This window comes from Castor canadensis, chromosome 3 (assembly GCF_047511655.1).
Source record: "Castor canadensis chromosome 3, mCasCan1.hap1v2, whole genome shotgun sequence".
Classification (NCBI taxonomy): domain Eukaryota; kingdom Metazoa; phylum Chordata; class Mammalia; order Rodentia; family Castoridae; genus Castor; species Castor canadensis.
The window spans coordinates 163992199-164014642 of record NC_133388.1 but is presented as its reverse complement, the minus strand read 5'-3'; the positions used below and the strand labels follow the sequence as shown (position 1 = coordinate 164014642).

The 22444-nt window shown below is 35.6% G+C and overlaps 1 protein-coding gene across 33 annotated transcripts in view; it reads right to left on the bottom strand.

The window, feature by feature from the left end:
* The window catches only part of Rims2 (regulating synaptic membrane exocytosis 2), a 573766-nt gene that overhangs the window by 398239 nt on the left and 153083 nt on the right, over nucleotides 1-22444 (bottom strand). For 19 of the 33 annotated variants that reach the window (XM_074068988.1, XM_074068974.1, XM_074068978.1 and 16 more), the window contains one exon: nucleotides 21733-21744. The exons of the other annotated variants lie outside the window; for them this stretch is intronic. In XM_074068988.1, coding sequence (XP_073925089.1) covers nucleotides 21733-21744 — 12 coding nt within the window. The remainder of the gene's footprint in view (nucleotides 1-21732; nucleotides 21745-22444) is intronic. 33 annotated transcript variants of the gene reach the window in all.

The following is a 22444-nucleotide window of genomic DNA, read 5'->3' as shown; positions in this document are numbered from 1 at the left end:
TGAATTCACCCCTTCCATCGTTCTCCTTTATCTCCTCTCCTCCCCATTTCTGGAACAGTTTCAACAGGCATTATTTTTCCATTTACATACATGTGTACACAGTGTTTGCACCATATTCACCCTCCCACATCCTTTTTCCACCTCCTCCCATCCCCCACTAGTACCAACTGTTCCCCCACCCCCAGCAGGACCTGATTCCACCCTCCTGTTCTCTGATTTTGTAAAAGAAAAAAAAATGGCATTTTTGCTTGTTTAAGATAGCTACTCAAGGAGTCTCAATCACCTCCTTAACTTCCTTCTTTAACCCTCCTCCTCATGTCAATTTTTTTTTTTTTTTTTTTTTTAGTGGTACTGGGGTTTGAACTCAGGGCCTACACCTTGAGTCACTCCACCAGCCCTTTTTGCAATGGTTTTTGTTTTGTTTTTTGGATTTTTTTTTTTTTTTTTGAGATAGGATCTTGGAACTATTTGCCTGGGCTGGCTTCAAACCACAATCCTCCTGATCTCTGCCTCCTGAGTAGCTAGGATTACAGGTGTGAGCCACCAGCATCCTGCAACCATAACTTTTTAAAGATAACCGAATTCAAATTCCAACACCAGCCAAAATTAAGTGTCTTAATTTTCATTTCCTCCAGGGTGTTTACATGTTCTAATACATGTTTATATCATTTGTTATCTGTATCCCTTCACTAGGACTTATTTTCCAGGAAGGTAGAAGAGATGCTTATCTATTTTACTCACTACTATCTCCCCAGTGTGTTAAAAAAACACAAGATGTGTTCAACAAATGAACTAATACAGATATATAATACAGATGCACACTACTTTCTTGAAAATATCTTTCTTTGCAAAGTTCTACAACCCAAATGGTTTCATAAAACTGTCCTTAAGAAAAATACAATCTTTAAGAACTTTCCGAACTCAAGTATCCCTAAGTAATATTTTTGTCATAAAAAATATTTGTTTAATAAAATCCAAAGTAAAGAAAGAAATGATTTAATGCACCCAATTATTTTCATGTATGTTAAAATGCTTATTTAAATAAAAGAATATGTATGTAAAGCTTTTCTCAGAGGTTTCCACACTTGTTCAATTGAAGAACACTTTCAATTTCTTAATTGACTTCAGAACCTAACTATATCTTTCACCAGGAGGAGGGAGAACAGCATATTTATTTTTCAGTATAAACATCCATTTGTCTGCATAATACTCTTAACAACATATAATAACATTTCTGAGGAAGACCCTAAATACAGGCTCTATTATAGGATATACCACTAAGTATTAATGGAACATGAATAGTGATCAGAGCCTCTCATGCAACTCATCCTTCCTATTTCAAACTTACCACAAAAAGCCAGTTATTAAGACAGCATGATACTGACATAAGGACAGACATACGCATCACTGGAATAGAATTAGAACTTCAGAAATCAATACATCATGCATTAATGGTTGATACATTTTAAACAAGAATGTCAAGACCATTCGGGACAGTTTCTCAACAAATGGCACTGAACTGGATGGATCCACATGCAAAACAATTAACTTGGAATTCTAACTCTCACCATATACAAAAATTAACTCAAAATGGATCAAAGACCTTAATTAAGAGCTAAAATTCTTTTTTAATAAAATTTTTATTAAATGATTATGATTATAAATCATTGTACAGGAGGGGATTCGTAGTGACAATTCCAATTAGACTTATATTGTACATTATTTACTTTGCCCCTATGGTCTCTCCCCCTCAATCCCTCCCCTCCTTGTTTAAAGCAATTGCAAGCGGTTTCTTAGTTCTGTTTCATATAGGTATATGAAGTCAATCAACCATATATCATCACCTTAATCTCCTTCCTTCACCCTCCTCCCTCCCAAGAGCTAAAATTCTTAAAGGAAAAAATAGAAGTAAATCTTCATGACCTTGGTTTAAGCAACCATTTCTTAGATGATACCAGAAGAATAAGCAATCAAAGATCACATTGGCCAGGTGAGATGGCACACACCCATAATCCCAGCTCCTTGGGAGGTGGAGATAAGGATCACAGCTGGAGGCCAGCCCAAGCAAAAGAGTTAGAGACCCTATCTCAAAAACAAGCTGGGTGTGGTGAGGCATGTATATGGTCTCAGCTACTCAGGAGGTGGAGACAGGAAGATTGTGGTCTAAAGCCAGCCCAGGCAAAAGCACCAGAACCTATTTGAAAAACAAATGAAAAGCAACACTCAAGTGACCCTAAATTCAAACCCCAGGACTGCCAAAAAAAGAAAAGAAAAATAGACGGATTAGACTTAGTAAAAATTAAAAACTTTTGTGCATCAAAGGATATTTTCAAAAAAATGAAAAGGCAATCATCCATAGGATGAGAAAAACATTCACAAATTATGTATCTGATAAGAGTCTAGTTCCCAGAATATATAAAGAACTCCTACAATTCAATAATAAAAATAAACCTAGTTTGAAAATGGGCAAAAGACTTGAATATTTCTCCACAGAAAATATAAAATGACCAACAAGTACATATGAAGGGACACTCAATGCCACTAGTCATTGGAGAAATACAAATGTAAAACACAGATACAATAAGCCTGGCAAGGGGGCACACACCTGTAATCCCTGCACTCAGGAGGCTGAGAGAGGAGGGCTGCAAGTTCTAAGCCAACCTGGACTACATACAGAAACCCTGTTACACACACAGACACCACAATGAGACACCACTTCATACCCACTGGGATGGACGTAACCAGACACAAATGGGCACATATCATATAAATTCATTTATATGAAATGTCCAGAATAGTCAAATCGTACAGAAAAAAAATAGATTAGTTGTTGCCAGGTGTGAGGGAGATAAAATGACTGCTGATGAGTGTGGAGAGAATGGTTTTCAGGGGCGGGGCAATGAAATGTTCCAGAGTTTCATCCTGAGCGAGGATTGTGCAACCTTGGTAATGTATGAAAAACTATTACCTTTATGCTGTAAAGTGATGAATCTTATGTTGTGGATTATATCTCAATGTAAAAATTGAAAAGAAAAACCTCTTCTACCAAAACTCTCAGAACCAGATAGTTTTTGTCTTATTTGGGACTTCTCCACAAGCAAACACTGAGCCCAAAATTTGAATGCAAAGTAATTTATTTGAAACACGACCCCAAAAGGTACAGTGAAAGACTAAGAAAGTAAAACACAGGAGGGAAAGCCAATAAATGTTAATTAAAGAATACCTTATTTGGTTGGCCAAATGAAGGTAGACCATGATGGATTCACTTCAGAATCGTTCCACAGAGAGTCAATGACACTGGGCATTTATGTGTGAACTCAACGGGCTCTGTCTCTCCCCGTTAGGTTAGGCCTGTCTCCTTGGTCATAAAATGCTCTCAGGCAGCAAGGAAGCTGCTCGTATGCCCAGGAACCACTTGCAGTTGTCACCTGCGGTGGCTGAGGACATCTGAGCAGAGTACTTACAACTTCTAGAGTTTTACAAGTGAATTCTACCAAACTTTTAAGCAATCCTTAATTCACTTATTTCAAAGATTGTTCCATAAAACAAAAATTTAAACAATAATAAAAGCCATATAGATCATTTTATGAAGCTAATGTAATTTTGACAAGTCAAGCATTGGTTAATTCCACTCACATATATTTGGAGGCAAAATATATAAGTTAACACCTGAACGACAAAATTCTTGACAACTACAAGACATTTTACATCATGATCAACAGCAGTTAACCCCAGGAATGTAAAGATGGTAGAATATCAGGAAATTTAATTACATAATTTAATATAGTAAGAGACTGAAGGAGAAAAGAAAAGGAATTTGTTAAAGTGCAAAACCATTTTAAGTTTAAAGTAACTCTTAGAAAATTTAAGTTTTAAAGTAACTCTTTGAAAACACTTAGAATGCAAGTGTTTTTCTTTAACTTGGGACTAGAAATAAAAATAAGAGGCCTTTTTTTTAGGTTGGTAAGCCTTACATACTAAAAGAACTTGGCCAAGTTCTTTTACATTTGGTGGAGAACTTTTAGTTCCATTCATTTTAAGTTTGCAATACCTGAACCAAGTAGAACCAGGCACTCTCAGGGCTGGAGGAGTGGCTCCAGTGGTAGAGCGCCTGCCTAGCAAGCATGAGGCTCTGAGTTCAAATCTCAGTACCACCAAAAAAAAAAAAAAAGTCATACCAGAACCAGGCATTCTCAAATACTTCTTTACAGCGTAAAGTAGTATGTGTTTGCAAGGTAAAAGGAACTAACAATCTGAGATGTCAACAAAAGCGATGACAGGAAAAACACTGCTGCCCAGTCGTGGCATGTTGTTAACTGGGTAAGCTGCACATAAACTAACACGTGGAGGGACTTCATCCCAACAATTCAGAGTTACCAATTTTCAGAGAAATACTTTCAAATTTCAAATTGAATCAATGGGATAGACAATGTGGGTAAATTTACCTAGCAGTGTTATCCTACATGTAATCATGTTTTTCTTAAGTTTCTCAGTTTATCTGTATTTACTGTAGAAAACCGGAAAATATCTTGAGAAGATATACATAATCTATTGGTTTTATATATTTATATAAATATACATTTTTATATATTATATTTTTATATAAATATTACATTTATATTTTATATAGATGCATTTGCATATAAAATGTGTACTATTTATTTATATATAAAATATATATTATATATGTATATTTTTTTCTGTGACATAGGTGAAATATACAATGAATTTATAGAATTGTAGTTGATATAAATGGAGTTATATCAACAACTAAGACCAACACTTGCTTATTAAATGTGCAGAGTTTTCTTCTGTGTTTAGGGAGCATTAAGGATGACACATCCATGACTAAAACAAGGTACTGGCCAAACACATTTTGAAAAAAGCTTTAGTGAAACCTAATTCTGATTGCAGCTATCTGGAAAATATACTTAAAGGATAAGGAGCAACTGAGACTATAATTTTAATTGATGTTCCTAATAAAAATATATTAATTATTAATAAAGTAAATTTCAGACATAGGTTGTTTGTGGCATGTAATTTTTCTTTTCTTTTTTCACTGTACCAGGAATTGAACTCAAGACTCCACCCTTGCTAGACAGATGCTCTACCACTTAAGCCATGCACCCAATCCTTTTTCACTTTACTTATTTTCAGGATAGGGTCACATGTTTTAGCCTGGAGCCAGCCTTGGTCCACAAAGCTCCTACCTATGCCTTCCATATAGCTGGAACGCACAGGGGTGCACCATGCCCAGCTAGCTTGTTGAGAGGGGGAGTCTCAATAACTTTCTTTTTTTGCCTGGGATAGCCTCAAGCTGTGATCCTCTCAATATTTACCTCCCTAGTAGCTGGGATGACAGGTGTGCATCACCATGTCCAGCCCCAATGTGTAATTTTACAGTAAATTAATGCCATTTATTAACTTACAACTTTAAAAACCACACAAAGTTAAGTAGGAAGGTAGGAGAATATGCAAGAAAATGCTCATGGACATACAACCTTTCTAGGGAAGTAAGTGCTAATTATGGAGGAATGCTTAGCTCCAGAGAGCTCCTGAGAGTGTCTGCTTTAAGACATTGTTGTCAAACAATGGTATGAAACTATCTCTCTTGAAGCATTATTTATTTGCAAAACAATCAAACCCTAAAGAAAGCTATTAATGTTACTAGAGAAAACTGAAAATATAAACTATTTACAAGCAGCTATTCAGCATTTGCTTTGAAAACTTACACAAATTAATACTGCTCGCTGATAAAGCCAGGAAATCTTATACAACAAAAGGAGTTATTGTAGTTGTTTCACATGTTAATAGCTAAAAAGACGTCTGCTGCTAGGTCCATCTGTACAGTTTTATTAAACCTCACAAAGATACCATTGTACTTTATGGAGTTCATAAAACTGTAAAAGGAATTGCGCAGGTTGTGACAAATATTACAGACTCGGTTTATACAGATTTTACCAGCTCTTCCCAATCATAATGAAAACAATATAACTCATACAATGATGGCACACAGGAGAGACATGCCCAGGAATCAACTGGGACAGAGATTTCAAAATGGTAAGTAATAATACTCAGGTCGTTTTGATTTTAGCCAGCAATGCTTATCTAGGATCACCCCTTGGTGAGTAATGTCAAGAAATAACCTTATGGATAATACCTGTGACTTTAAAACACTCATATTCATAAAGTTCTCAAAATGTTGAGCCCTGTCTGGAGTATCAGATGTTACCACTGAAACAGGAATTATTGGTATCAATTTATAGCATTAAAATTTTCACATAATGCCTGAGTAAATGGGGTCCACTCATACATGGTTTTTGTCACATTAAGAAATCTCATTAAGGGCTGGCAGAGTGGCTCAAGAGTACCTGCTTAGCAAGCATGAGACCCTGAGTTCAAACCCCAGTGCTGCCAAAAAATAAAACAAAAGAAGAAGAAGAAGAGAGAAATCACTTCTTACAGGCTGTAATCCCACCAGCATTCAGAAGGCTAAGGCAGGAGGGCAATGAACTTGGGGCCAATGTGGGCTACAAAGCAAGACCCTATCTCAACAAAAAGAGAGAGAGAGAGAGAAGGGAAAGGAAGGGAGAGGAAGGGGAGGGGAAGGAGAAGGGACGAAGGAAGGAAGGAAGGAAGGAAGGAAGGAGGGAGGGAGGGAGGGAGGGATCACATTAAGATTATCAAAAGATAAATCAGTAGTGACGGTACACACTTTCAATCCCTGCACTTGGGAGGCTGAAGTTGGAGGATCAAAATTTCCAGGCCAGTCTACACAGTGACACCTGTCTCAGGTGTGCAGAGCGATTATGAGAAGCCTATGAGAATTGGACATAAACAAGGCGAGGTGCAGCTCAACTGCTTTTCCTAAGACCATCTATAAGCCAAGATAGGCACAGCCCTGGCCACGGAAGAGGGAAATGCAGAACAGCTGCTTCTAAATTGTTCACATTCAGAGAAACAGGAACGCAGGTTTCTTCAGTTACAATATCACACCCCTCCCCAAGAACCGCTGCTCCACCTGTTTACCACTGGGTATAAAAGACTCACTGAAAGAAAATGCCAGGCTTTTTGCTTGAGGCTTTTGTTTTGGGGCTTTTGCTTTGGGGGCTTTTGTTTTGGAGCTTTTGCCTTTGCTTTGAGGCTTTTGCTTTTTGGCTTTTTGATGGGGAAGGCTTTTGGTATTTTGGCATTTTGGTGTGGGAAGCTTTGGAAGAGAAAAGAATTGCTGAAGGAGAATTGCTAAAGGGGAATTGCTAGCAAGCCTGAGGGCTGAGATTTTAAGAAAGCTAAAGAGAACTTCATACATAAGCTTTAGAAAAGCTAAGCTAGAGAAAAGCTAAGGGAACAGGGGACAGTGCGAGTCTGAGGAATGGGACTTTAAGAGTTATGCATATGCAGTTTTTAAGCACAGCTGTTGTTGTTTGCAGGTCTGAGCACTGAGGCTTTAGAGTCAGTGAAAGCCTGGGAGCAGAGACTTTGAGAGATTATGCTAAAGAGCAGCTAAGAGGAAACATGGGACAGAGCGAGTCTAAGGAAAGAGGTTTTAAGCAAGGTTTTAAAGAAGACTTTAGAAGCAAGGTTTTAAAGAACCATAAAGGAGTAAGGCCTTAAAGAGTGAAGATAGAGAAAAGAAGCAATGAGGGTTGCACATCTCCACCTGAGCACCCAACATAACTGATCCCACTCTCTGTCTGTCTGTCCATCTTGTGTCTTTTCTGAGTCTCCAGTCACCCCCAGTTAGTCCCAGTTAGGTTCAGTAATAACCAGGAGTGAGAGAGAAACAACTCGCTTCACTCAAGAAAACAAAAAACAAACAATTAAGCAAACCAAAATGATTATCAAAGGATGTATATTAACACTTATTTAAATTGAAAAGTTTCCTTTAGCTGACTGGATTGACAACAGGATTGGTTTTGCACATTAGCTAATATGTTCCACATTTTCTTTAAACTGAAAGCTAAATATGCAATTTGAAGATTTACAAAAATAACTTACAGCATCTGAAAAGGCAAAAAATAAATCAACATAAATTTCAATTGGCAGAGGTACTAAAATTAACATTTTCTAAATCCTTCTAAGTATATCAGCTTAAATTAATCTATCTTTTAGTATATGTACCTCCAAGTCAAAGAATAATAAGAATAGTCATTTGATAATTCTTGGTAATGCTTTTTTGGTATAACTCCCAGAAACTGACAGAATGAATCACTAACTATGTAATAAATTGTGCCAGCCTCCTGTTTTCACTTTTTTGTTTTCAACAAATTGAAAAAAAACCTAAATTGGTGTTCAGCTAATACATAATTGAAAATAATTTGATAATAGATCACTATATTTTTGCCATATAACTTGGAAAGAGTTCAAAAATTTTTATTTTCATAAAAATAAAAGAAATAAAATTTATGCTGAACTCTATCACAGCCAATAATAAGTGATATTTATCTATAGATTTATGAACAACTTTGGAAGAAAACCAATATCCATTTCCTTAAGAAATTAGTTTCTAATAAAAAATTCATTTTTTGTAATAATTGTTAACCAGAATTTGTATTTGTTATTGTAGTCAATTGTGTATGAATAATTGCCATAATTAAACCCAATTTAGTAGAAATTTTTTCAAAACTTTAAGGCTTTGACCATTGAATTTTTTTAATGTTTCACTTCAATTTATATACATATCTTATAGGAAGAGGCTACAAAAAATGTTTGCTTGAAAGTTATATTCAAGCATAGTCTGTCTTGGGAGATCTAGGTGGTCACTAGCACAAAACATACTCATATAAAATACGGTGCCAGACGAAGAATGAACACAAAAATTTAAAGGGAAAAAACTGCAACTGTCAAAAAAAATTTTTCACGTATTTGATCTTTACCACTCATGGAAGTTATCAAACTGCTAAGCTATTTATATTCCACTGAATATACTGTTTAAGAGGCTATAACACTATTTTTACTATAAGTTGACAATATTGATAACATGCTAGAATTTGTACCCTTTACAATTACTTGAACATGTTGAACATGTTAGAGGCCCTCTTAAAAATTTGTGGAGGTTAAAAAAATGAATTAAAGGCTCGAAATAAACACATTTCAAGGTCCATGTCTGAACTCCCATCTCGTCTGCTTCTTACGACGTTCAGCCTCCCTCACATCCCCAATTAGGCAAGTTCCCCAATCCATCACCATCTTCTACTGTGCTATGTGTATGGTGTTTTCTGAGCAAAGTCATGTAGGCTGTAAGTCACCATTCTCTACAAGACGCCCTGTAAGCCTTGCCTTGCCTTGCCTACTGAGGCGTTTCTTCTTTTCCCCACCAGCAGCACCTAGGTTAAGTCAGCATGGTTTATGCAGCAGGACCCACTAATATTCCTTTAATCACCATCTTTAACATTGTTTCTCTGAGAAAATACATCATGAGCTCCAACTTGGGTTGTTATGGATACATATTCTTCCTCCTATCCTCCCTTCAATGCCCCTCAATCTTAGTTGTGACTTCTGACAAGACATGCAAAGCTACAATATACCTCAGCACTACCAGGTTTTTAGCTTTCTGTGTTAGCATAAAAAAAAAACCAAAACTATCCATCCTAATTAATCATTTCCCAACCATTCTAAATTAAGGTTAAAAATGTAGATATATAACCTAGGGCTCATATTTATGAATGACTTCTTGTTGAAAGTATAAGCCACTGGTTATGCATATTGTATCTTTGGGAGTCTGGGATTTGTGACATATTGACTTCAGAGTGTGTTAACATGGAGAGAAAAGCAGAGCTCAATACTTAAATCCTTAGAGTCAGAGGAAACAGGGGTATCTAAGCCTGACTGTGCCCTAAAATCATCTGAGTAACTGCAAAGAGACTCTCAGCACCTCCCTCAGATCACTGACTCAGCTTGTCCAATGTGCAAAACATATGATTTTCAAAGGCCATCTCCCCCCATGAAATTCTCATTAAGTCAATCTTAAAATAAACATGAGGGAAGTCCTGAGATAAACATCCCAAATCTGAGATCAAGACGATTGTGGTTCAAGACCAGCCCAGGCAAATAGTTAGCAAGACCCCCATCTCCAAAATAACTGGAGAAAAATTAGCTGGAGGCATGGCTCAAGCAGTAGAGCCCTTGCTTTGCAGCATGAAGTTCTGAATTCAAACCCCAGTTCCACAAAAAAAAAAAAAAAATGTCTCTCTGGCACGAGTGCATGAACAGTGTGTGTGTGTGTGCATTAATAGAAACATAAGAGCTGCAACAGTATTGATTTCTACAGCTGCAATGTTTAAGAATATTAAAATTAAAAATTTACAAGCTAAGCATGGTGGTGCATGCCTGTAATTCCAGCACTCAGGAGGCTAAGTCTCCAAGAACACAAGTTTGAGGCTCAAAAGAAAACAAAATAGAACAAATAAGAATAGAGATATACCTATTTAAATGAAAACCACTAGGAAGTGATTTCATATATGCAATTCTGCTTTGAAGATGATTTTTCAAAAATGTATCTTTGCTCACCATTTCAAAGGACCTGATGTCTATTTAGAAAAAGTACATTTTGGTATCAATATTACTTTAACATGATAAATATAGAATATTAAGCAAACTTTCATTTTTATTAGCAATTCTAAATCACCTACAGTAAGCAAGAATATTTTGGCATGAAAATTCGTATTATATTCATTTGAAATGAACTGGCGACAATAATTATCTTAAAGACAATCCCACTTGATTGTCATCTTCTAGATAAACCAGAAGATAACTTAGATTCCTCATATCTGCCTTTTGCTTGGTATCACCCAGTCCTCTGAAAGGGCTCATATCTAACTGTGGCCACAACTTCACCTCCAAAGCTGTATGTGTATATAGCCTCATGAGTCCATGATATGTTTATTCTGCTATTTAATTGGGTAAATGACTTTAATCGTGATAAAGGCAAATTAAGGATGGCAATGTTAAATCTCTTTCCCTCTCAGCACCTATCAGACACAATCATTTATGTAGAAAGTGAATCAAAAGAAAAACAAGAAATTGAGAAATTAAAGTAAAGGCTCCCCATAGAAGTAAATTATTTCTCAGCTTATTCCCTTCTATTAATTTCAAAACCATATGTAGGAAGAGTGAAAATATCTTTTATTCACTCCACAGGACCAATAATCATACAGAATCACTACATTAGAAAAGAGGGAAAAAAGCTCTTACATACTCATCACTCATTCAGTCTACAGGCATTGACTAAACCCCCAGGACTAATATCCAGCCAGCAAACAAAGGCATGGACCAGTAGCCAGTGTCTATGCTGATTTAGTCGCTACACATTCTGATTGGCTGGGGTGCATGGCCTACTGACTGCTAAATAATTTGACTACCATCCATGTATGTATCTCTTATCTTTTAGTAACTGTATTACATACTTATGACAAATTACTAAAATGTAATCTCTGCCATCAGAAAACCAATATGTAAGACATACAGGTAAAAGAACAAATCACAGAACAGTCTGACAAAGAGAGGAGTGGCGACATATAGAAGGTACTGAGGGAGAGTTCATAAAGCCTTTAACAGTTTTGCAGGAAGAATATCTAACTGGGTTTAGAAAAATATGCACAAGTTTGTTAGACAAAATAGAGAAGGGGACTCTGACAGAATGCACAATGTGTGAAAAGAAAAAGTATTAAATAGAACATTGCCTCCTTAGTAAAAGATGCATTCGAAAGGTTGAAATTTAAAATCTGAAAAGTAGAGTAGTAGGAGATGGGGTAGAAAACTCAGTAAAACCCCGCTCATGAATAGTCTCATCCATATGCCAGGACAAGTTAATCCCAATAGCAAATAATAACTTTTCCTTTACCCAGTCCTGTTCACCAACCAAGTATATTTAATCAAGTCAATGGTTCTTAGATTTTCATGGACTCTGTGTGACTGCGTGTAGGTTACTTTCAGTGTTTCCCTAGTGAACACTATCTCACTTTTAGTTGACCATTTCCCTGCTTTTTCAACATCACAATAAGTCCTAATACTACGTTGGTGCCTTATTCAACTACATTGTTTATATGCAATTCCAAGAAGAATAACATGTTCACAATTTTTAAAGGAACACATACAACTCAGCAAATTCTATTATAATAAATACTTAAAAATAAACTTGGGGCAGAAAGTTAAGCCAGCACTCCTCACTAGCAGACACAAGTCCCTAAGGAACTACCTACTCACTGAAAGCCCAGGTCTGTGGATGGCTAGTGCTAATGCAGAGCTATTCTTAGAGATCCAATTTGGTCAGTTCCCAGGTTGATTACCCTCCAGTGGGCTCTCAGATAGTTTGGATCCACTGAGTCTGTTGGAAGAAAGCATTGAACCTTAATTCTTATTATGGGTTGTATTTACCTATACCTACTTTGAGGGCTCAGACCACACCATACCTTTGTCACCTGTGCACATTTTCATCTAGTTTCACCATCCAATATAATACAAACACCCCTCAAAAGTGGGACAGACCTCAAAATATTTAATAATGGTTCTTAAAGATTAGTCTATGACACAAAGAAACAGACTGAGCCAGTGAACCATCTGCTGGACTTAGGAAAACATTATACTTTGTTCCTAGAAACTATTGGTAATTGAGACACAGAAAAAAAAATCCCTGGGAATGCACACTGAGGCGTGGGGAATACAGATAAAGAGATCCTTGTCATATATTTAATTCACTACTCCATGTTTATTTTGTAAGTTCTCTAAAGACCAAATAACTGGACCAAAAGTTAGGAAGCTGATGTAAACAATGAATTACTAGGACTGGTGTAGTGAGTCTTAGTGAAGTTCCTTTTAATGTCTTATACAATTTGCTTAAAAATTTTAAAAAAACATTAAAGCTTCATAGTATTGGCAAGGATGTGGGGGAAAAAAGGAACACTTAAATATCATTGGTGGACTGTAAATTAGCTCAACCATGTGAAAAACAATGTTAAGTTAAAAAGCTAAAAAAAAAAAAGTCTATATAAGATTCTGAAACCCTTTTACTGGGTACACAACCAAGGAAATGAAATTCTTTCAGAATGTCGGAGTGATGCCTGGACTCCTGCTTATTGCACCACTATTCACAATAGCTAAAAGATGCAATCTAGAAGTCCATCAGTGAATGACTATATAAAGAAAATTGTTACATATGTACGTGCAACAGAATATTATCCAGCCATAAATTGAAAATCCTGCCATTTGTAGCAATATGGATGAACACGGAGACATGAGACAAGCTATGTATAAAAAGACAAATGCCACATGATCTCACTCACATGTGCAACCCAAAAACCTGATCTCATAGAAGGACAGAGTGGAATAGTGGCTAGCAGAGGGAAGTAGGAAAGGATATATAATTACAGATCCTTAGGAAAGAGAGGATGTCTAGAACAAATATACAGACAGAAAACAGATAAGTGGTTTTCTGGGACTGGGGGTTGGGGAAAAGATAGGTGAAGGAGGCAGAAATTGAGAAACACTGATAGCAGTTATGGAATTTGTTTTTTGGGTGACAAAAATGATCTAAAACCCATCTTGGTAAAGGGTGCACAATTTTGTGAACATACTAGAACTATTGGATTTTATACTTTAAATAGATGAGTTGTATATTATTTATATCTCAAGAAAGCTGTTTAAAATTAAAAATAAACATAGAGAGACCTTCATTGAAACATGTTATAATCAAATTCTCAAAAGTTGGCAGAGGCAGTGGCTCATGTCCCAGTTGGAGATCGGGATGATCATAGTTCAAGACCAGCATAGGCAAAAAGCTAGCGACACCCCATCTCGACCAATAAAGTGGAACACACCTGTCATTCCAGCTACATGGGAGGTGTAAATAAGAGAATTGCAGTCCAGGATTTCCTTGGCAAAAAGTGTGACCCTATTCAAAAAATAACTAAAGCAAAAAGGACTGCAGATGTGGTCAAGTGGTAGAGTGCTTCGTTAGCAAGCATGGGGCCATGAGTTCAAACCCTAGCATCATCAGAAAATAAATTAATAAAAATTCTCAAAAATCGAAGACAGAGAGAGCTTTGAAAAGCAACAGGAGAAAAGCAACTCACCACATACAATAGAATCCCAAGAAAACAAAAAGTACAGTTCTCAGTGGAGACTTTGCAGACTGGGACAGAGTAGGATAACCTATTCAAAGGGCTGACATTTGGGGAAATTGCCAATAAAGAATCTGATACCCAGAAAAGCTGCCCTCCAAAAACAAAGGAAAGATAAAGACTTTCACAGACAAACAAAAGCTGGGGAGCTTATCATCACTAGAACTTCCTTAAAAGAAATGCTAATGAAGTTCCCAAAAGGGAAATGATAGACACTAACTAACAACATGAAAGTATAAAACTCACTGTAAAGGTAAGAATATAAATTCAGAATATTCAAGTACTGTAATGGTGGTGGGGCAGTCACTACTTATTCTAGTATAAAAGTTAAATACAAAAGTATTCAAAATACTTATTGTTACAGTAGCTTGCTAATGGGTACATAAAACAAAAACATGTAAATGGAAACATCAGTAAAATAAAATATGGCAGAAAGAGAAGCCAAAGTACGGCTTTTTTCTTTTATGCAATCAAAGTGACTATTGTCTTAAAATAGACTATTAAAACTATATGTTTTATATAAGCTTCATGCTGACCACAAAGGTACTACTTTGGGATTCCCATATATAGTGGGTGTGTCTCCAAAGGAAATGAAATGGTATGTCAGAGAGATAGCTGCTCTCTCATATTCATGGAAGTATTAGTCACAATAAACAAGACATAGAATTAACCTAAGTATCCATCAACAGATGAATGGATGAGGCAAGGTGGTAAGTTATACAGTAGAATAGTATTCAGACTTTAAAAATAAGGAAATTCTATCATTTGCAGCCACACAGATGAACCAAGAGACATTGGGCCAAGTGAAATGAGCCAGAGACAGAAACATAAGTAGTGCAGAACTTAAAAAAGTCAAATTCATAAAAAAAGAAGTAGAATAATGGTTTCCAGTGAGGGTCAAAGAATTGGGGAGGTATTGGTTAAAGAGTAGAAAGCCTCAGTTATGCAGAATGAATAATTTCTGAAGAGCTAACATATAGTATTGTGACTATAGTGAATAACACTCTATTGATACTCTACACTTTATTAATATTCTAATACTCTATTCTTGAACTTTACTCAGAGAGTAGATCTTAAATGATCTCACTGCACACACAACAGGTAAGCATGAGGTGAGGAATCGGTTAATTAGCTTGAATGCAGTAATCATTTCGCAATGTATACGTGTGTCAGAACATCACATTGTACACCTTAAAAATACATAATTTTCATTTGTCAACTGTACCTTGATAGAGCTCCAGGGAAATAAGAAAAGAAAATGTGAACTACTTGATAAGGAAAAATATAAAATCAAAACTAAAGTTCCCCTTTGATAAGAGGATTAAATTATGATTAAAGGAAACCTATGAAGCAATCACTAGATTTTCAGTAAACTCATTATTTACAAAAGCCAATTATTTGAACTGATCATTAAAAATCAAAGGTCTTATTTGAAATTGGATTTTCCTATTCTCTACTTCCATCACTGGTTTTATCCCCCCATGTGTCCTGACACTTAGTATCCAAGAAGAAAACAGCTCTCCTGTTGAAGAACAATCTTTAACTTTAAAAATACAGATCACAAGCCAAACATGTGGTACACACTTGTAATCCCAGCACTTAGAGAATCATGAGTTTGAGGCCAACTTGGGCTACATAGAGAGTTCCAGCCATGATCAGCTATATAATGAGTCCTTTCCTCAAAAAAACAAAGTTGGGTGTTGCACCACACACCTGTAATCCCAGTATTTGGGAGGTTGAGGCAGAAGGATCATGAAATTGAGACCAGCCTGGGCTGTAGAGCAAGACCCTATCTCAAAAAAATTATTTACATATGAATAATACATATCCCATTTTTTAAGTTTTAGAAATATTTAAAATATTTTTTAAATAAATGCATGATGACCTAAGAGTATAGCTAATTGCAACAGTTTATAAATTGTACATGTTCACCATTTCAATAGGAATTATTTTGCAGTGAAAAATATTAGAAAAGCTGCTTCTAGATGGCCATGTAGAAAAATAAATATGAAAAAATATAAAAATTTTTAAAAGGGGTGCCTTTTCTGTCTTATTCAAGCCCCTTTGTTCTCAGATGCTACATTTTAAAGCAGTGAAACTTCTAGTGCTTCATGAAGCATCTGCTTTAATATGAGAAGCAGATATTATTAAAGTACTTTCAATGATTTCAGAAACCTAGACACAGGTAAAGCTTTACTCTTTGAAGGCATAAATAAATAGTGCAAAGGATATTGACCACAAACTGTTTCTAAACCTGAAAATATGCTCAACATCACTCCTATTAACATGGACACAAATGAAAGTTACAACAAAATTGCTGAAAGTAAAAACATTAAATACAATGATACATCCTACTCTTTTTGTTTTTGTTTTTTGCAGTACTGTGGTTTGAACTCAGGACTTACATTTGCTAGGCAGGCACTCTACTCCTTGAGCTCTGTACGCCCCAACCCAATCCTATTCTTAAAAAGACCCAAAAGAGTCCATCAGAAAACTATTAGATCTGATAATACTTTGAACAAAGCAGCAGTATACAAACTCAGTAGCTTTTCTATATACCCATAACTGAGGAAAACAATCCCAGTCACAATAGCTTCAGGAAAAGTAAAATGTTTAGGAATAAACCTAAAGAAGGCAAAAGAACTCTAGAATGAAAACTATACAACACTGAAGAAGGAAATGAAGAGACACCAGAGGACAGAAAACTTCCCTGGTTCAGGGATTGGCAGAATTAACATTGTGACAAAAGCCATATTACCAAAAGTGATCTACAGATTTAATGTAAACACCACCAAAATTCCAATAACATATTTGCAGAACTAGAAAACAATCCTAAAATTCACATGGAAGCATAAAAGTTCCCAAACAGCTAAAGCAATTCTAAGCAAAAGAGTAGTGCTGGATCCCAACTCTCAGGAGGCTAAAGCAGGAGGATTTTGAGTTTGAGGCTAGCTTGAACTACATGACAAGACACTGTCTCTAAAAAAAAAAAAAAAACATTAATGACGGAGACTTGATTTCATATTATACTGCTACAGATCCATAGTAACAAAAACAATGGCACACACACACACACACACAAAACAGATACGTAAACCAAGGGAATAGAACGGATGATCTGGAATAAAACCACACATACAGACAGATGATTCCTGACAAAAGTGCTAAAAACACACATTGGAGAAAAGACAGCCTCTCAACAAATGGTGCAGTCAAAACTGGATTTCCACATGTAGAAGACAAAAGCTAGAGTACTCTAATCCCATACAAAAATCAACTCAAAGTGGCTTAAAGACCTTAATGCAAGACCTGAAACTTTGAAAGTGCTCAGGGAAAACACTTGAAAATATAAGCATAGGTAACAACTTTCTGAACAGGACTCAAATAGCTCAGGAAATAATAGCAAGAAATGACAAATGGGATTGCATCAAATTAAGAAGATTTTGTACAGCAAAGGAAACAACTACCAGAATAAAGATATAGTCTACAGAATAGTAGAAAATCAAGCATCTAAAGAACAAATAATACAATCAATAAATGGATAAATTAACTGAATAGGCAATTGTCAAAAGAAGAAACAATGACCAAAAAACATGCAAAGAAATGTTCAATATCTTTAACCATCAGGGAAACCAAAACTACACTGAGAGTCCATCTCACTCTTGTCAGAATGGCCATCACGCAGGAAGCAAAATATAACAAGTGTTGACAAGGATGTGAGGCAAACAGGAACCCTTATACACAGTCCAGAGACTGGAAATCAGTATGAAGATTCCTCAAGAAGCTAAAAATAGAGCTACCAGATGTAGCTACACCCCTCCTGCTTAGAATCTGAAGGAATCAACGTCAGTATACAATAGAGACACCTGAACACCCATGTTTATTGCAGCATTATTCACCAGTCAAGTTATGGAATCATGAATTGATATGGTGGATACACATGCACACACACACACCACACACACACACACACACACACACACACACACTGAAGTATTATTCAGCTGTAAGGAAGAATGAAATCGTATCCTTTGTAGGAAAATGAATGGAACAAGAGATATCATGCTAAGTGAAATCAGCCAGACTCAGACAGACAAATATCACATCATTACTCTCATCTGCAGAATCTAGATTTTTTAAAAAATAAAACACATAAAAGTAAAAGGGAGACTATTTGTAAGAGGAAGGAGACTAGCGGGAGGCAGAGAGAGGAGACAAGGGAGAGAAAGGGTAATGGGAGGGATATGATCAAAGTACACATACACATGTATAAAAATGTCATAATGAAACCCGTTATTTTGTGCAATTAATAAAAGTTAGTGTAAGATTTTTAAGTTGAATACAGTGAACTCATTGAACAGTCAGGATATGGCACTTAGGAAAGAGGGTCTCCTCAGAGTGTGGAGAGGAAAATAATATTCAAACAAAACAAGCCTATGAGATAAGCACTGTTACGTCTGTGTACTTGTCTATTGCCTGTATTTCAGAAAAGATGAAAGTGGGAACTTACTGTGGTAAAACAATAATTGGCTCCAAAAAATATAGATAGCAAAGTGATAAGAGTCTGGTTTTGCTTTTTGTTTGTTCTTTGGCAGTTTTTTATTTTGTTTTGTTTCTTTTGCGGGGGCAGGCAGCTGTGCTGGGGTTTGAACCCAGGACCTCATTAGAGTCTGGTTTTAAGCTGTACTTCATAAAATATTTATAGAAGTAAAAGAACACAGATGAGTATCCAGGCAAAACATTCTTATGCACTAATTTTATTCCATTTTTACGGTTCAGAAGATGAACAAATCTAGGTGTTTAGATGGTTTCCTTGCGTAGAATGCATTACTACAGTGTTTCTATTAAGAATAATTTCAAGTATAAGACAGACACAAAAAAAGAAATATCCTCTTAGTGGTGGTAGAAACAACTTTGGGGAGGGAGTATTTTTCTCACATTGGAGAAAGTTTTCTGATTGAGTTAGATCAGTGGCTCAACAATGTCATAACTAGTGACTCCAATACTCCTGGCCTTTCTGTCATCTTCACAAATGACAGGTCAAGTCAAGATATCACTTTTTCATTAAAAGGTAGTGTCAGTTACATCTTTTTTTTTTTATTATGACCTCCCAGAAGCTTTTAGAAATTTTCTTCTAGCTCATGTGTTAGAACTATATCTCACAGCCATTCCTAGGTCCAAGGAGAATAAGAAAGTTTTATATTTTTCCATTCTCTCTAGTGGGAATTTCAAGTGTAAAGGAAGTTGAAAATGTCTGTTGGGGAAGCCATTAAGCAGTGTCTACAACGTTCTATTCTTCCAGCTTTTTGACATTCCATGAATATATCTTCCTTGTAACACATTCACTTCCTCCCTAAGACAGGCAAGTCCAAAGTCTCATCTAGTTATAAAATCTACTTCATATCCAGGATCTCTGAAGAAAAACAAATTTTTCCATCACTGAGGGTAGAGTGTGGATCACTGTGAACCACTGACCTATACACTAAAAGACAAATCTTTCCAGCAGGCTCAATGCATAATGATGAAGAAAAATCAAGTTTACCACAACAGAAACTCTCATTCAGAAACAGATGAAGAAGAGAGTTCAGCAACAACTGTCCACAGCACACAGCAATCCCTACACGAATAATGACTTAGTTCCTTGGTTGCCCTATCTGGTTACCCCTGACTCAGCCACAGAGGATGTTCCCTTTGACCACTGTCATTCATATCCCCTGCTTCTACCCTATGGGATGGATAACTTTTGTTCATTATCCTCCTTAGCTCTATATAAGATTGGCACTGGTAAATATATACTTCTTGGGATGCACATGGCTTTGTAGAGTTTGCATATATATCATACTACTAACATGAGTACAGGGCTTATGTACTTTCTTAGGGGTTGAAAAGCAGAGAATGTTTCCTATCAAGGTTTCGGGGGTTTTAGCCACTAGCCATGTGTGACTATTTAAATTTAAATTAATTAAAATTTAGTATTCAATTCCTCAATAGCTACTAGTGACTAGAAGGTACTGTATTGGATATAAAATGTTTTCATCACCACTGAAAGCTCCATTAAACAGTGTTGCAGAATGTCTTTATAAGAGTCCTATTGAATTTTATCTGCATGTTCCAAATCCACACAAATTAGTATAGTGATAAATATAGAGTGATAATATGAAATCTTATCAGTAGATGAAAGTCATTTCTGTAGCTGAGTTTTCATCAGGTGCCCCATTTCTGGGATAGGTGTCATTATGGAACTACATGATTATGCAGCCTGTGTTAATGCTGAACACAAAGTTACAGCAGGCATTCTCAAGGTCATGAACTGCATGAATTATGCTAATTCTGTATCAGCTAATGAAGTGGGCTGGAGGAAGACTTGAAGAACCTGCCCTGAATCAAAGGTGATATAGTTTGTGCATCAAACTGACCCAAGCATTTTCAAAAATATTGTGTATACATGTATGTAAATAGAAAAATGAGACCTGTTGAAACTATTCCAGGAATGGGAGTGGGGGAATAGAGGAGAACGATGGAAGGAGTGATCTCAACTATGAAATAGTGTAACAACTTTTATAAATGTCACAATGTACCCCCAGCACAACAGTAATTTAAAAAATGAAAAGAAAAAAAAGTGCGTCTAAAAATTGGTAGGCAACTTCATGGTTGAAGTTTATAGACTTTAACAAGGGGTGTGGGAACAGAAATTGCAGGATCCTGTCTTTGGCTCAGAGATTTCATCCTAAACCCATATTCAGTATGTGCCTCTGAAGTACATGCATCTTACCTGGCTGAGTAACCGAAGACTTTGAAAGGAAGTAAAAGGTTCCACCTGGCTTAAAAAAATAATTTTAAAAATTCCAAGTAGAAGATCTTAACTATAGGATGTTCTCTTTGAGCGTTACGCAAATTTGAAATTGGAAAACTTGAAACAACCTCAAGGCTTAGTTTGGCTCATCACAAGACATCAGAGTTAATGATTTTGTTTGTCTCCAGAGCAGGTCCAAATCCAACTCAGACCTCTCAGGGCAGACATCAGCAGATTAAGAGCAAGCCTCTAGTCTAGTCTAGTCAACCTAAGGATTTTTAAATTATAAATACATCTAATGTAAAATATGAGTGTGGAAGATATTTTACTAACTTCTAAAATATAATGTTGAGACAAATAAAAATATATTAGATATTTATTTTAAAAACTGCCAAATACAGGTCAATAAATCCATATTCAATGTTGTTATGACTCATTATTACAAACATGGACTCTTTACTAAGTCAGAAATTAATTTTTGAAAATCTGATCAGTATGATGATGCATTCAGGGAATATTGTTAACACTAAAGGAATTGTTATCATATGAGGAATGCTGAAAAATCTCCTAAAAATACTAAATTCAAAAAAGTCAGGCCTCTATAAAAAAATCAAATAAAGTTATCCACTTTTCATCTATAATGTAATAAAATGTGGTTTTCAGTAAAATTAGCATGCTTAAATATGTCATAATGTTTAGCAATTGTCATGCAATACAATTTCAACAAAGTACTTAAAAATATATAAATTAAATATAGCTACAAAACTAAAAGTGCAAAGCAATAAGAAAAAATATATTGGACAGAAAGAAAAAGACTCTAACCACTTTGTCCTCCTGGTGTGAATATCCACGAAAGCAAGTTTTAAAAGACAGAAAAAAGACAAAACAAAAGAAGAAATCATTAATTCCATTCTTAAAACAAATAAGTTTTTAAGAGCTTGCTAGTAAAATAAAAACTCTGAAAATGTTCAAGTTATATTTTAACTGAAGATTAAAACTTCAGATTTTAAATTCTAAAACCTAGGAGGGAAATTTTCCACACATTTCATTCAATTCAAACAAAAGCATGCTACATATTAGAGTATACTAAGACATATAAACAAAATAATTTCCCTGAAAGCAATTAAATATCCAAACATCAGAAAAAAGAATGCCCTTTTCACAAATAAAATCCTAAGTAATCAATTAAATCAAAAGAAAGATCTGAAAACTATTTAAAAATAAAACTTTTGTATAGAAAAATGATAAAGCAGAGCATCACTGTTTATCTTTAATTTCATCTTTCAAAAGTAGAAAAACGTAATTTTACATGGTTTATAGATGCTACTTCTAATTATTTCTGTCTCATTAATTTAGAAGTCTTCCAAACTTTACATAACCAAAGAGTAAAAAATAATTGAAATGTCGCTAAAAATAAAATACTATAGATTATATTTGGCAATTGTGGGTCATAGTTTCATAATGTTATAAATGTACAAAAGTAAAATGGTAGATACTTTAGTCAAAAGAGCCTATTAAGATATCCTGAAAACTA